Source organism: Prunus mume, linkage group LG2 (genome assembly GCF_029339155.1).
Source record: "Prunus mume cultivar Tortuosa linkage group LG2, ASM2933915v1, whole genome shotgun sequence".
Taxonomy (NCBI): Eukaryota; Viridiplantae; Streptophyta; class Magnoliopsida; order Rosales; family Rosaceae; genus Prunus; species Prunus mume.
Genome location: NC_142699.1, coordinates 32338620 through 32354049, shown reverse-complemented (window position 1 = coordinate 32354049; position 15430 = coordinate 32338620). Strand labels below are relative to the sequence as shown.

The window sequence follows — 15430 nt, the reverse complement described above, 5'->3', positions numbered from 1 at the left end:
ATAACCAGGAAGTACTAAGAAATAAATTTTCATGTGTTAAAAGAAATGCCACAAAGACATGAGCTAAAATAATGCAATCCCCCCAACATATGATGCTGAAAATGCTGAAAATGAAGCCCATGTCATGTGTATACAAATGAGATTTTTCCTGCAAATTAATTAATGAATTAATTATTACTTGTTATGTAATGCCAAATTAATCAATCATAATTAATAAGTAACACTCTACCATGTGGATGGAAACCCAAATTTGCTAGTCTTAAAGGAAGTTGACATTCAAAATCAATTGATAATGAGGAACTAAACTCGGACTGAGTCCCATAACTTTTTAACTTAGGCGAACATTCTCAACAACCCTTGGTGGGGAGAGACAAAAACATGCACTCAATCAGGTAGTATCTACCTGAATTTGAGTATGGAAGCTAGAATTAAATAGCCTACTAGGCAAGGATATTTTCCCAAAAACAGATATGTTTTTTTTTGAGCAAATGGGAGATCCTTCAACAAACTCCCATCAGGTGCCACAACCAATCGAAGATTACCTGTAGCATGCATGCATATCTTCCAATACTTAGGAAAAGGAAAATATATAAACAAATGTTATGGCAAATTTGACCCAAAAAAAAAAGGAGAAATGTTATTATGACAAATATGAGCAACTTCTGTCAAGAAAATGGGAAAGTTCGTATTGTGTTCCAAAAAAAGAAGATAATGCTTTCCCTCGTTGTTTATTGATGTTGTTTAGTCACAATCTAATACGCGTGTTAAACAATAATTAAAATGAAAAATAAATGCACTTTTGAAAAAATAAAAATAAATGTTAGTTTATGGTTGAGTCACATTAATTAATAAATAACGTACGTGGTCCAGGAAAGATACATGGTCCAAGGAAGAGCTGATGTTTATCTAAAAATTAAAAAAACCTCAATTTCAAAGGCTGGTTAATTATTTGCTTGGGATTGGGACTTCTTCAAGTTGTATGTATAAATTTATGAAACATCAACATTGTCTGCTCCATCTAGCTGTTGTCATTCATAATTATTCCAACGGGTCTAGTTCAGAGATAAAATACAAAGTCAAGCCAGAAGCATTCACATTCTACATTTCAACACTGGTAACAAATCAAGAGGCTACAGTTCTTCCACATACCCCAAAGAAAAGCTACCTACGATTATAATATGTAGTAATGAAGTTCACAGATTTTTCTTCCACAAGATAAACAATCATATAAATTCCTAAAGTCGAGATCACAGTTTTCGTCCATGAAAATAATGATAAAAGTTTCTTTCACGTGCTTAAAATCAAAAAGGTAAACGTGTGGTACGTGATAGTTTTGCATATTGGAAGAGATGGGCTTGCCTTCAAATATGACCGTTTCTGTACAAATGGTGCCATGCACAAACCCCTAATCCTTGCAAACTTTTTTTATTTTTCTAATCTAAACAACGGAAATGGGATTTGAATTCAGATGCAGAGTAGAAATTCACTTTAGCCAACTTAACTAAGCTAATATATGCCGCCCTTGTAAACTTTATATAATAGAAAACTATAACTATATACTTGATTTCATTTCATATGGATGAGAAACAACGGTGGATTTAGCTATGAGCTAGAGTAGTGCTAAATTTGGTGATGAAAAAAATTGTATTAACCTATATCCAATGGGTTTTTTAATATTAGTAAGTTTTTCTCTTAATTTTTGTTTAATTTCCAATTTCAATTGTTATTGTTAGCTTTTTATGATTAGGGTTTGGGTGTTAAATTTTGGATTTTATTGATGACTTGTCTTTTTTTTGGTTTAATCTATTTACTTGATCTCTGCTTTTATATAGTTTAGTTGTCTCTTGGTTTTGTTGAAGCTTGTGATTGTGCAATTGTAGATCTATATGATTGCACTCCCTACTTCTATTTGTACTCCCATAAAATTTAAAAATTATTAATTAAAGAATTGTTGCTACCACTCATTTCCTTTGCATATATAAAAAAAAAAAACTATAGCCTATAGTCAATTAACCATGTAAACCTGTTATGGATTTCCTATAATAAAAAATTAGCCCACCCCTAAAAAGTTTCATGGGTCTACTTTGATGACAAATCTTCTGCTCCAAACTTTGTCTGATAAGAGTACAAATAGAAATTCGATTTTTCACAAACAAAGCATAAAATTACATACTAATTATCTTATAAAACATAAAGAATGATTAAAATAAGATTGAGACACGACTCTAATTTGAGTATAAACACCATATCAACATATAAATCGTATACGCAAAATCCTTCATTTGGTGGTCAATTATAATATATAAGCGCTGTGCAGAGGGCAAATTTGAACATGTGTTTGAGTTTAAGGATATTAATATGGGTTAGGCAGCTTAATTTCCTTTGATAATTAACAACATTGCATTCCGCAATTGGGCTTTGATTTCCTCACCATCATTCTAAGATATTTAACAATATTGATATTGTCCCTTTTCTCCTTGACCATATCTACTCGAAAAACCCTACTTATCAACGGCTACCTTCCATTCAAAACACGTTTACCGTCCACGGTCCATACCAACTAGCCAACTAGTCATTGAACTTTCCAAATTCCATGCAAGGACTGACTCTGTGTCTCTCTCTCTCTCCCCACAAACACACCAAAGGAAAATGAGTTCTCTCAACTGGTAGGACTCAGTTATTAGAAACCACATGTGCTCTGTCAATTGTAGCCCTCATATATAATCACACCACCTCAGCCATTACGATGGCAGCTAATAAGCACGAGCTACTTCCTGAATTCGATCGAATGTTTTTTGTTTTCGAACAAGATTTACAACAGCCAGGATATAAGGAGCATTTGCAGGGGATTTAGGAGGAACAGAGATATTGTTGGAGAAGAAGGCAGGGGATTTGATTTGTTATTTGGCTTCTCTCAGAGTTCAGAAACATGGGACTTGCCAGCAACATAGGGAAGTACCAGCTCGGGCGGACGATTGGAGAAGGTACTTTTGCCAAGGTTAAGCTGGCACTGGACAGCACCAATGGCAAGTATGTTGCCATCAAGATCCTGAATAAGCATATGGTCATGGAAAGCAATCTCAAGAATCAGGCAAAACTCAAAATCAACCTTTTGATTTGATTTGTCCGTCTGTTTGTTTTCTTGGACAAAAAGAAAAACTGAACAAACTTGGTGTCCCCAAATTTCAGGTACAGAGAGAAATTAGAACCATGAAGCTTCTAAACCACTCCAACATTGTGCGGATACATGAGGTATATATCTTTAGCAGTTACAAAAGTTTGGTATATACAAATTTTGAGTTCAATGAATTTAGAGATTTTGTTTCGAATTTCGATTATAGGTGATTGGTACAAAGACCAAAATTTACATAGTAATGGAATATGTATCTGGAGGTCAACTCTCAGACAAGATGGTGAGACTCATCTACCCTTCATCTCTGATCCAACGAGAATTTTTTGGGTAGCTAGCTTTTTCATGTGTATGGTAATTTGAATTTCTTTTGTTTTTTTTTTTTAAAAAAAAAAAAAAGATGTATGCCAAAAGATTTAGTGAAGGAGAGGCAAGAAAGCTTTTTCAGCAATTGATTGATGCAGTGGACTACTGTCACAACAAAGGGGTATATCACAGAGATCTAAAGGTGAGCAAAAACTAAAACACAACCATACGCATCATTTTGCGAAAATTCTAGACAGGGAGGTCCAGGAACTGACAAGGACTATGGCATATTATACAGCCAGAAAACTTGCTTTTGTGCGGTAAGGGGAGCCTGAAGATATCCGATTTTGGACTAAGTGCATTGCGTAAGGTAGAGACAATTTTGCAAATTCCTTATGTTCTTGAGCCATTATTTATTTACAAGTCCTAAAATCTGTCAATAAAAATTGGTGCTTCGCTGAAATTCTGATGATCAACAGCCTGGTGACCTGTTGTCAACAAAATGTGGATCTCCAAGTTATGTTGCTCCTGAGGTATGTAGTAAATCGAATTACGTTTTGTGAAGTTGTGCATAGAAAGAAAAATTATCAGCTCAAAATGACTAACCATTGTAATGTACAAAATTCATACCTGAATTTCACTTCGTTATGTGGTTGATCGCTTTCATTATTCATGAACAGCTGCTTGTCAATAAGGTCTACGACGGAGCAGCTGCAGATGTTTGGTCTTGTGGAGTGATTCTTTTCGAATTACTTGCTGGTGATCTGCCATTTGATGACGCTAGCTTGATGAGTTTATATAGAAAGGTATACTTCAAAAGCATCCAATAAGCAAATCCCCATTTCGAATACGAACAAATTACCTGTATCTGAAACTTCTGCCCATGGATAGATTTGCAGAGCCGATTTCACATTTCCACAATGGTTTACAGAAAGCCAAAAGAAGCTGATCTCCAGAATACTTGATCCAAATCCTGAAACGGTATAGTTCTGCCACATTTGTTCGACGCTTTAAAGCATTTTTCGTTGAATAATGCAACATTTACCGTGTTGACTGATTATATCTTTCATAGAATACATTGTCTGATATGCTTCCTTTATCAAAGCAGAGAATAACAATACCAAAGATCATGGAAAATGAATGGTTTCAAAAGGATTATGTGCCTTCATGTGGAAACAATAGTGACGATAAAATACACTTAGATGATGTCAATGCTGCTTTTGATTCAACTGAGGTAAGCTCCACCATAATTGCACTACAGAGGAAATGCTATAATCACACTTTTAATACCAAATGTCATATTTGTGTTAATGTTGTTATTTGTTCCTAGCAGGAGAATGACATGGAGACAAAAATCCCAAAATCCGCAAGTTTTATAAATGCATTCCAATTGATAGCCATGTCAAATGATCTCGATTTGTCAGGTCTTTTCGAGGAAGAGGCAAGTCTGCAATGAAAAGAAATAGATTTGCTATAATATCTATCCTGCTTTTTTTTTCCTTTTTTTTTTGGGCGTATAATGAATATTGTTGAACTGCAATCTTAGTTTAGGATGAAAACAAGCAGAAAACAAGGATTGGATCCAAGCTTACGATTAATGAAACCATAAAGAAAATAGAAGCTGCTGCAATGGATGTGAGCCTTACGGTAGAAAGAACGAAAAACTTAAGGGTACAGGAAACTTATATTATTGCTTTCTTTTTCTTTCCTGTTTTCACAGTTCCTGCAAACTAATGATTTCTTTTCATCAGATGAAAATGCATGCAAAGCAGATTATGAATAGATGCTCTAGATCATATGTTGACATATCAGCAGAGGTGAGTAATTGTCATACATTTGTCTGACTCATATGATATGAATGAAGGATTTTAATTTCAATCTTTTGTATGCTGACGAACTCGAGTGGAAACTGGCAGGTGATTGAAGTTGCTCCGACTAATTGCGTCGTAGAAATATCAAGATCTGCAGGGGAGCTCAGAACATACAGAGAAGTATAATGACCATATCCATGAGCTGGTTTTTGCATTTATAATTAAAAAAAATTGTTTACTTACTCAGATAACATTATGTTGAAAATGTTCAGTTCTGTAAGAGTTTATCAAGTCAGCTGAGAGAGGAACCTGCTGTTTCATCACAAATGCAAGAGTCTGATGTGGTCAGCATTCAAAGCCAAAGTATCCCCAAAAAAGAAAGGTATTATTTTGCAATGATCACTACAAGTATATAGCATAGATTGCTGCAGCTGGCTGACAAACTATTTTTCAATCATTATATGCAGCTCTGAGAGACAAATTCCAGAAAAATTAAAGACCACCGTGGCTATTCATCGTCTTGAGTAGCTTCTTCTTTATTTTTTTGGTTTTTTGTTTTCTCAAGACCAAGTTACTGTAAATGCAGATTAATAAGAACCATAAAAAATAAGCCTGATTTCTGGAAAGCTTTTTTGCTTGCTGGCCGGAAGAAAAGAAGAGCAGAACGTTTTGATTGCTTTCAATTCTATTGTGTATTAATTTTTATGATTTTTACCCCTTGTACTTCTCAGACAAAATATGTTACCTGAAGATGACAAGAAATAAAATTTACAGTCACCTTGATTTGTTGAAATCAGATTTATATATTTGTCCAAAGATAGATTCATATTCAAGCAAAAACAGCTTTCTTAAACGATCCAAAAGCACTATTCTCTACTTGTTTACAAAACACGTCACAATCCAAATGCACTATTTTCCTGCTGTGACGAAGGCAATTTTCGAAGATTTATAAGTTCTTGCCTTGATTTTTTTTTTTCTCCAGAGCAGATTTGATTATTTATCTACAACGTGACTCCATATTCAAGCTCCAAATATACTTTCTTCAACAATCCAAATCAATATAGCTTAAACTAGTTCAGCATAACAGATCATATTTTAAAACCACTATACCCTGTTTTCTCCATTAACTAATTGACCTATTGTATCCCAAACTAATAAATTTATATCATAATCCAAAAAACAATGCAAATCTTAATACAAGCATGAAATTGAAGTGCCATGTTGGTGGTGGTGCATGTCAGGTATGGGGAATGCTGGTGGTGGTAGCAGTGGCAGCTGTAGATTGGTTCCGGTGGTGGTTGGTTTTAGTGTTGAAGGTGGCAGTTACGGTGGTGGTGGGGCCCTTTTGGGGGTGGCCACAACAGCGTGTAGGTGGAAGGGTTGTGATGGTGGCATGGCATTACCAGTGGTGGAAGCAAGGGAAAGGTAGTGGCAACGGTGGAGCCAGCAGCAGAGATGAGCGATGGAGAGGGGGTGGCGCGAGTGGTGCCAACTGGTGAGGATGGTTGGTGCCGTCGCAGAGGGCATTGGTGATGGCAACCGTGGCATGCTTATGGTAGTGGTTGCAGTGGATGTCGTCTGTGCTTGTCATGGTGAACATGACTTCTTTAATTAAAAAAATTATCCTATTACATAGAACTCTTTTTTCCTCAGTTCGGTATAGTTTCTACTGCTGTAATTGGTTGGTTCTTAAGAAAGGGTACTGGGACCATACAGCCTCAAGGCTTTCCAGTCACTGAGTTAATTCCTACTAACGTTAAGAGCATGATTATCTTCACAACTTCCTCAAATGTGGCCAAAATTTTTGTGCCAGACTAGACTGGATATATTCAATTAAAATGGACATGGGTACAGTCTGTTGTTTGGTGGGCTTAAAATACATTACAGACTGGACATGGCTCTTGGACACCAATCCAGAATAACAAGGGACTCCAAACCCATCGATAGACATGGGTTTACAATGAATCTGAGCGCCTCGTCTCCCCAGCCTCCTTCGCATCGTCTGTACTCTGTTATCTAGTGGTTTGCCTTCTTCTCTCTTCTATCCTCTCTCACCTCTCATCTCCACTCTCCCCTTGCATTGTCTGTACTGTTGCGATTTTTGCTTCGAATTTTTTGTTTTTTCATATAAAAATTGATATTTATTATTATCTTGATATGAGATTGGGTAATGGTTAGATCTTGATATAAGTTTCAGTTTGGATTCGATGCCATGGGTTCTCTTTTCGGTTTGGTATTGTGAGATTTTTTGTTTTTTCCTTGTCTCAAAAACTGGGAATTGTTATTACTCTGAGGCTACAATGCATCAGAGATCCCTCTTGCATTCAATGTCTAATCCAGTCCATTGTTTGGTGCAAAAGTGAACTGCAATGGACTTAAAATCCCAGCCAATCCAATCCAGTACTTACATGTCAATCCTAACCAGTCCAAGCCAGCCTACCAAACGAGGCCCTCAAGTACAATAAGAATAACACAGCCAGTGTGACTACTTTTTCTAATACAAAGTTTATCAAAGTTTCAAGGGCCAAGGAGATCAATTACAAACTACAAATATAAATTGAAGGCTGAAATAATTCTTTAAGAGTACATTTTGGTTACACCGCAAGTTACGTAAATCAACTTATAAATGAAGTCCAGCACAAACTCAGACTCATCTATTCCTGGTTTCAATTTAATTACAAAAGGCCAGTATAAGGGTTTGATTACAAAATAAAGGTATTCATGCAGAAACTAACAACTTGGACATGGCTTGCAACAATAATGAGAGCTTACATACATCTCTGCATTTACATTTGACAAATATACATCACAGTATCTTCATAGGTGAAAATGTACATGACAAGCTTTAAAATTGATAAATTTAATAAAGCAGCAGCCTAATCCATTGTTGAATCACGTATTGGAAGAAATAAAAAATCAAACTTAAAGAAGACTTAGAGAAGGAAGTAATCTATCATATGGAAAACCACATCTGCACCATCAGAATTCAACCAGTAACTCTTCACCTGTATGGGCATGAGGGAGTAGATATATATAAGAAAAAGAAAACACACAACACCAAATCTTCTCTATGACAATAAATTTGTTACTAGTATAGTTCATTAGGAACTTGGACAAGTTCTATGACTTAAAAGGGGTTAAAATCTAGAAACTAACTTCTACCATATAGCAGTCTGCCTATATATTTGCTCAAAAGTTAAAATGCTTCCTTCAGTATTTTGTATAAAACAAAAAATTATCTGTGTACATGCCACCAATTAGTCATAGCCATAGAGCCAACCAAAACTTGCCTGAATGGTATTATGAGCAATATATCGTTGTCGACTTTTTTGAAAGCTGACATCCACACGTTCCCAAGGTATCTGAGTAAGGCCTCTAATCATCTCCTCTATACACAAGAAACGAAAAATACTATTTAAAACTGGAAGTAAACCAGAAAAGAATTTGAATATATAACATAAGACAACCTGAAATCATTGTAAGAAACAGTACTCTGTCCTGAAGTCAATTATGAGGGAAAAAGAGAGAACATGTGTAACAGGCGGTAAAAAGCATGTTGGAAAGGAAAATTAGTATGTATCTGGCACTGCTGCACTCAGGCAACTCTGACTTCAGGTTTTGAAGTGTTGTTTAAGGACACATGAGTTATGTCATTCTCATGGCATATAAACCCCAAATACAGTAATACAGCAGAGCCTAGAACCAGGTGAATTGCGCAGACAGCTGACTCCTTTTCATCATCTGGCCTGGTCGACCCAATCATGATATTGAAGGATGGGACCTTTTCTCGAAAAACGAAATATTATAGTTATAAATGATGAAGAGGTTGTAATTAGTTTCCCCTTCTGTGTCTCCAATGATGACCACTCCTATTTCTCTCCTTGTCCAAATAACCGTGATTCCAGTGTCTATTAACATGATAGTGTGCAGAATGCATGGTTCAACAAGAAGTATCTATGTACGTTAACACAATATAAAGACTACTACAGAATACACCACTGCTGTCCTACTTGCCCATCTGCTAATTGTTTTACCATTTCAAAAAAAATGGCCCATGTCTCTGCAAAAGGCCCATTGCTAGGCACACAACTTAAACAGTTTTGTCCTTATTGCGTGGAAAGACATAAACTTAGGACCTAAGCAGCCACACAATCTGGCCCAAAGCCCAGGTCCCTGAGTTATTCCAATAGTTAAACACAACCAAGCAGATAAAAGTTTGACAAACCTTCCAAGTCTATTTTTTGGTCTTGAGCACATGAAGAGGCTTTCATATGAATATCATCAAATGTTTCTTGCTTGACATATACAATATGCGGATATCTCTCATTGGTTCCAAGTAGATTGGACTGCAAATAAGCAATGAAGAAAAAAGTACTGGAGTGAGTTTGGAACATAACCGATATATAAACTGAACAGGCATGACGTGGAGAGGGAAACAAGGAAGCCTTACCTTCGGAAGTTCATCTTGACGCCGGATTGAAGATGTTCTCCACCCAACCATATCTTAAAAATCAGTGAACTTAAACAAGACATTCATGGTTTTAAACATATAAACAATGTATGAGAGATATCAATATTTTCAAAGCAATATAAACCCGAAAAAGGATACGATCGTAATTTGCATTAGCATATGCCACACGGCGCTTAAATGCACGTAATGCTGATCTGCGCATGCCAGAGAAAAATATTGTATTACCATTGACAAAACTGATTATAATTGAATGTTTATGAAATCAATGAGCATTATGGACATAGTATTACTAACATGAATTTTAGGTCATCAGAGTCATTAACCATTCGAAGAAGAAGAGGAGGTCTGCCATCATCATCATCTGTTAGGAAGAGATGCTTCCCGGATCTCCCAGCAATAAAGTGTGCAGTTTGAGAAGCTCTTCTCTCAAGAAAAGGAAGACCACAGAGAAATGGGAGCTGTGGAAACAAAGTTAACAAAACAGAGTTAAAGTTCACAAAACAAATGTGATAATCAATTAGAAATAGAGGTGTATGATAACAGTGCACAAATTCTCTACATTTACTGAGAAGATTCTCTAATATAGAATGGAAGTAACAAATACATTAGGAAGCCTTCAACAACCAGCCACTTGTCAACACTACATATTTCAATGCTTATCTTATCAGTTTTCAAACCAAGCATATCCTTCAAATCCCAAAACGAATTACTAAAAATTAATAGTAAACAATTGAATGATAAATAAGAATGTAGAAACTTGAGAATGTAAATAGAATATAGAAAATAACTAAACATATAGAAAAAAGAAGGCTCTTTCTGTGTCTCTGTCCGTCTCTGACTCTCACTCTTCCACACACAAGCACACACAGACTCTCACACACACTATGAAAGGTTCCCTAGCCAACACCTTTGTTCTCCCTCTCTCTCTCCCTCTCTCTCCCTCTCTCTCTCACACACACACACACACACACACACACTATGAAAGGACAACAGATTTCTAGCAAACACCTTTGTGTGCATAAATGTTCAATTTTTGTTTATCCATAGCAAACACAACAATTACTTGATCTACCTGTTTATTTCCACTATGAAAGGACAACATCTTTCTAGCAAACACCTTTGTGTGCATAAATGTTCAATTTTTGTTTATCCATAGCAAACACATCAGTTATTTGATCTACCTGTTTATTTCCACTATGAAAGGACAAAAGATTTCTAGCAACCACCTTTGTGTGCATAAATGTTCAATTTGTGTTTATCCATAGCATGTTCAATTTGTGTTTATCCATAGCAAACACAACAGTTACTTGATCTACCTGTTTATTTCCCCTTGAACCAAGATGTGGTGTTGCGAACGTTATAAAGTTCATTGGTTCCAGTCCAGCAATTGTACCGTGGTGAGGCTGGTCAAGGGATTGTGTCAAATTATTTGTATGCCCTTCAATTAAGCAATTACCATTATGACCTGAGGGTTCAGATTTTGGACAACGTTCGTAGAGCCTCCCGATGGCATACCTTGCAACCAACCCTCCTAAAGAGTGAGCCACAAATGATATTTTCCGCACCTCAGACCTATTTCTGACAACAGCTAATACCTGCATCACATATTATTCTAGAATTCAAGATTTGAATAAAGTTCAAATAAAAACTTTCTAACATTGGTATTTGTCTTTGCAGTTTTCTTATATTGGTGAGTACTATACATGTCATTTTCATTAAAAAAAATACCCATTTGAGGATAGTTTCACAAACCAAGGGAGCTACGCTAAAACATGAGGACAAATATGCTATTTCCAAATACCTCTTCAGCTAGCCTTTCACCCATCATGTCAACACCATCAAATGTCATCATTGAAGAGTTACATTCACTGCCTGCAGGCAAAATACCAAGTCACAAAAATCATGCATTCTGGATAAGACTGATTCCTACACTAAATTTGCAGCAAAGGAGGAACTTGTAGAATTTGAATGTTTTGATTATTAACAGCTTTTATACCATATTACAGCATCAATAAACAGATATCAGATACAGAAGAGCATCGACAATTATTATTATTATTATTTTCAAATGAAAGACAGAAGCCATCTTGCTTTAACTTTGCAAATTATTATCTCGCTTTAACTATCTCAAATCAAACTTTGTTCGGATTTCCTGGTTTATACAAGACTATAGATGGGCTAAAACATAACAAGGTTTAAGCAAGACAGATGTCATCTCAGCGAACAAATTCAAAATTCCTCTCCCATCTTGAAACACCAAAGTGTCATCGAAAGGAGCCTCAAGCATTGTATTCAAATTATTTGATTTGAACTTTGTGTTGTAAATTTGTCTGTGTGAATGTTGGCTTGTTTAACTCGAAAGGTTCAACTCAACTACACCTTTGATATAGTTTCATAATTGGAGTAATTGGGAGTTGGGGGGATAGGGGTACTCTAAGATGAATTTTCAAGCATGGACAGTGGAGGCAGGGCCAAGTTGCAGATGGTGGATGGCCATGCCCAATTCATTGGGAGCCAAAGATAATTCATTTAATTGATTTCATCTTTGATTTATTAATGGAGAATGCTACTTATCCCAACTTACATGTCCCAAGAAAAGGTGCCACACCCTTGCTTAAAAAAGAGAACAATGTGTAAACTCTAAAGTGAGCATACCATGAGTGCTGGAAAGGAAACGTTGGGAATTAAAGTTGGGTTGTTTACCATTGTCCCTTATTTGACCTTCACTGACACGTTCAATTCGTATGAAAATTTAGTATAAGGTGGATGGAGGAAACTACTGCCAGATGTATCATGTAGTTCAGATTCAGAATAGACTTAGAAAGAGGGTTCTTAATCATATTTTTCATTCAGTTTTGCCTAGGATTTTAGTATACGCAGTCAAATCCAAACTTGACCTTCCACCAATGAAATAAATGTTTACAAATAGAAAAGAATCTAATATATTTAATTGCTTAGTATATTCGGTGCACATGTAGAGAGGAAATCATAAGTGACAAGAAGCACTCACGGTGCACAATTACTTTATCAGGAAGCTTGTTCACAAACTGTTCTGCAGCATATCTCCAGTCTGAAGCACTGAAATCACAGAAAAATTTCAAATGAGATGCAGCAAAAGCATGCTTAAAAAATGACAAACAGCATGATTAGTCAGGGAAGGACAACATAAGAATTTAGAATATTTACAAAGCTAAACTGGCATATCCGTGCTTCATAGAAATGAGCTAAACCAAGCCAAGTGATGGGGTGTTTAGGCTTGGCTCGACATAAATGTACTCGAGCTTAGCACAAGCTTGGCTTGAATATTTCTTTCCAAGGTTGAGCTTGGTTTGGTTTGTATGTGGGATGTGCCAAGCTTGAGCTTGTCTTGGCTTTGCTTGGACATAAGCAAAGGATGAGTCTTACCATGAGCCATCCGGCACTCAAGTCGAACTCAAGTGGCCTCGTTGTGATGAAATTTGAACTGCTCACAAGTTTTGCAAATCAAGCATATCAAAGTTAAAAGCTTGATTTGTATTTTTTTTAACAAGCTTAATATTTTGCTTGATTTTGGCTCGTCTCTTTCACAGAGTCGAGCTGCCAAAAAACAAGCAGAGCACAATACAAAACCGACGTTTCTCTTAGTCTACAGAATAAAGCATTGAAGGCAACCTTAATTATCTTTTAGATTGCTTCATTCCAATGAGGCATACCATTTCCAATTCTACTTTAACAATCACATATATAACTATAATTTTACACATATCACCACATATACTGAGATTAAAAAAAACAAGTACATTTTATCAACCCACAAATTATAATGGGAAAGGCGAACCTGCCGATGATTCCATTGACCATAATGACAAGATGTTCAGGCACAGCGCCGCCCTTGGGGTGGGAGGCGAAGACATCCTCGCCGCCGCTGTCGATCTCCACCTTAATCTCCCGGCGGCTGGGGTCCCTGAAGCAGCCTCCGCCGCCTATAATTCGGTTGAGCAACTCCATCCGGGTCCGGTTTACCCACCGCCTACGCTCAGAGGACCGAAACCCTAGGTTGCCGCTGCAGCAGAGGGCCTCGCAAGAGCGGTGCTTTCGGGTCGGGTTGGCAGCGTGGACCGTGGTTGCGGAATGGAGGGGAAAAATGGCCGCGATCATGTGTTTTAGAGAAAGAGAGAGATGGAAGGTGCTGTCAATGAAAAAGCGTTGAGTAAAGTATGAGCAGTGAAATGGAAGGTGCTGTCAATGAAAGCAGTGAACGAATGTAGGCGCGGAGATTACCGGTTTTTTCCTTTTTTGTTGGTATATTCAGAAATCAAATAAAAAATTATTTAATATTGATCCTTTTTCTATTTTTGTTTTGATTAAATCAGCTTTGCAAATGGTCTGTTCATATTGTGAAAGATCAATCCAGTAATATAAGCACGTGGTCTTGACACGTGGTATTATTTTTGGGCATTTCAGTCAATGATGACCCAGCTAAGCGCCTGCTCTGCTGCTGCGTTTGTTTGTTTCTTTTTTTTTTTCTGTTTTTAATTTTTTAAAATTAAATCTTTTAGTTAATTTTTAAATTATTTTTTTAAAGTTGATACACTAGTTTTAGGTGATTTACAAGTTAATTGTTGACGTGGCAAATGTAAACGCTCCACTTTATATGATAAATGTTTTCATTGTTTATAAGAAGATAACACTTCGGAGAGAGAAATCGTACTTATCAAAAATGGGCTTCATAGAAATCGGCTTATGTCGAACCAGCTTTGTTTCATTTAAAAAGGGGCTTTGATTTAATAGTTAAAACTACTTTGTACCATAGCATTTTGATGGACACTACTCGCATTTTTAGTAAAAATGTTATGAAGGCTCTTTTGAATAGCATTTCAGAAGAAAAAAATGCCACTGACACTGGAGCAGAGGTTCCATTAACCACTGACATTGTTTGATTTTCATTAGAAGCTTGAAAATCATGTACACATTGTTTGTTATTTGCCATATGGTCTGTAGTGTGAGGACGATACAGTGCAAGCGCATTCCACGTACTTTTCATTTTTGCTAGATGCTCAATGAAGGATTTTCCATGGTGTGACATCCCAGCAATATCTTTTTGCAATTGAAAGACTCGAGCAGCATTATTTTGATGTCCATACATCTCCTTGATAGATTCCCATAGGTGAAAAGCAGATTCTGAAAAACTGAAAATTTCTGCAATTTGAGGTTCTGTGGAATTCAAGATCCATGACATAACAAGTTGGTCTTTAGAAAGCCAATCCTTGTACTTTGGATCATCAACATTCGGAGCTGAAATTTTACCATTTATGTAACCCAGCTTTGACCTTCCTCCTGTTGTGCGCAGAAGCGTCAAGTGACAAATATGAGACCGATGACAAAATTCGAAAAGTCTGCCTCTTCTAATAGCTATTCAGTATGGATGTTAACTTGAGTGCTTTCAACAACATACTCACATCCATGATGGCTCCAGCAGCCTCGGTAAGGGTCGGCGATATGTCGAGCAAATCACGCTTGCGAAAGTATATGAGTTGATGAAATTCTTTCTCATTTTGCCATGGTTTCTCGAGAAGCAAACACACAGAGCACATACGAAATACAAGAAGAAGAAGAAAAAGAAGAAGAACAAAGCAAGAAATAGAGAGATGAAGATTACCACTGAAATTTCTATTCCGATTTCAAGAAACCATATAGGATTTTTGAGTTGCGAATAGCGAAACGATATATATA

The 15430-nt window shown here is 36.5% G+C and overlaps 2 protein-coding genes across 2 annotated transcripts; one reads left to right on the top strand and one right to left on the bottom strand.

Moving 5' to 3' along the window:
• The first annotated feature begins 2626 nt into the window (after positions 1–2626).
• Positions 2627–5930, top strand: LOC148920070 (CBL-interacting serine/threonine-protein kinase 21-like). Its single transcript, XM_089045340.1, has 14 exons — positions 2627–3091; positions 3190–3252; positions 3342–3413; positions 3531–3638; positions 3735–3806; positions 3916–3969; positions 4117–4242; positions 4328–4417; positions 4545–4670; positions 4770–4877; positions 4988–5107; positions 5188–5253; positions 5353–5427; positions 5520–5930. Exons 1-14 carry the CDS (start codon positions 2930–2932, stop codon positions 5661–5663), a joined length of 1386 nt encoding a protein of 461 aa, XP_088901466.1. The 5' UTR covers positions 2627–2929; the 3' UTR covers positions 5664–5930.
• Positions 5931–7996: 2066 nt separating this feature from the next.
• LOC148920069 (uncharacterized) lies at positions 7997–13978 on the bottom strand. Its single transcript, XM_089045341.1, has 10 exons — positions 13536–13978; positions 12729–12796; positions 11520–11590; positions 11035–11313; positions 10013–10176; positions 9857–9912; positions 9698–9750; positions 9473–9593; positions 8538–8635; positions 7997–8252 (listed from the first exon to the last, which is right to left on the bottom strand). Exons 1-10 carry the CDS (start codon positions 13853–13855, stop codon positions 8181–8183), a joined length of 1302 nt encoding a protein of 433 aa, XP_088901467.1. The 5' UTR covers positions 13856–13978; the 3' UTR covers positions 7997–8180.
• Between the last annotated feature and the right edge of the window lie 1452 nt (positions 13979–15430).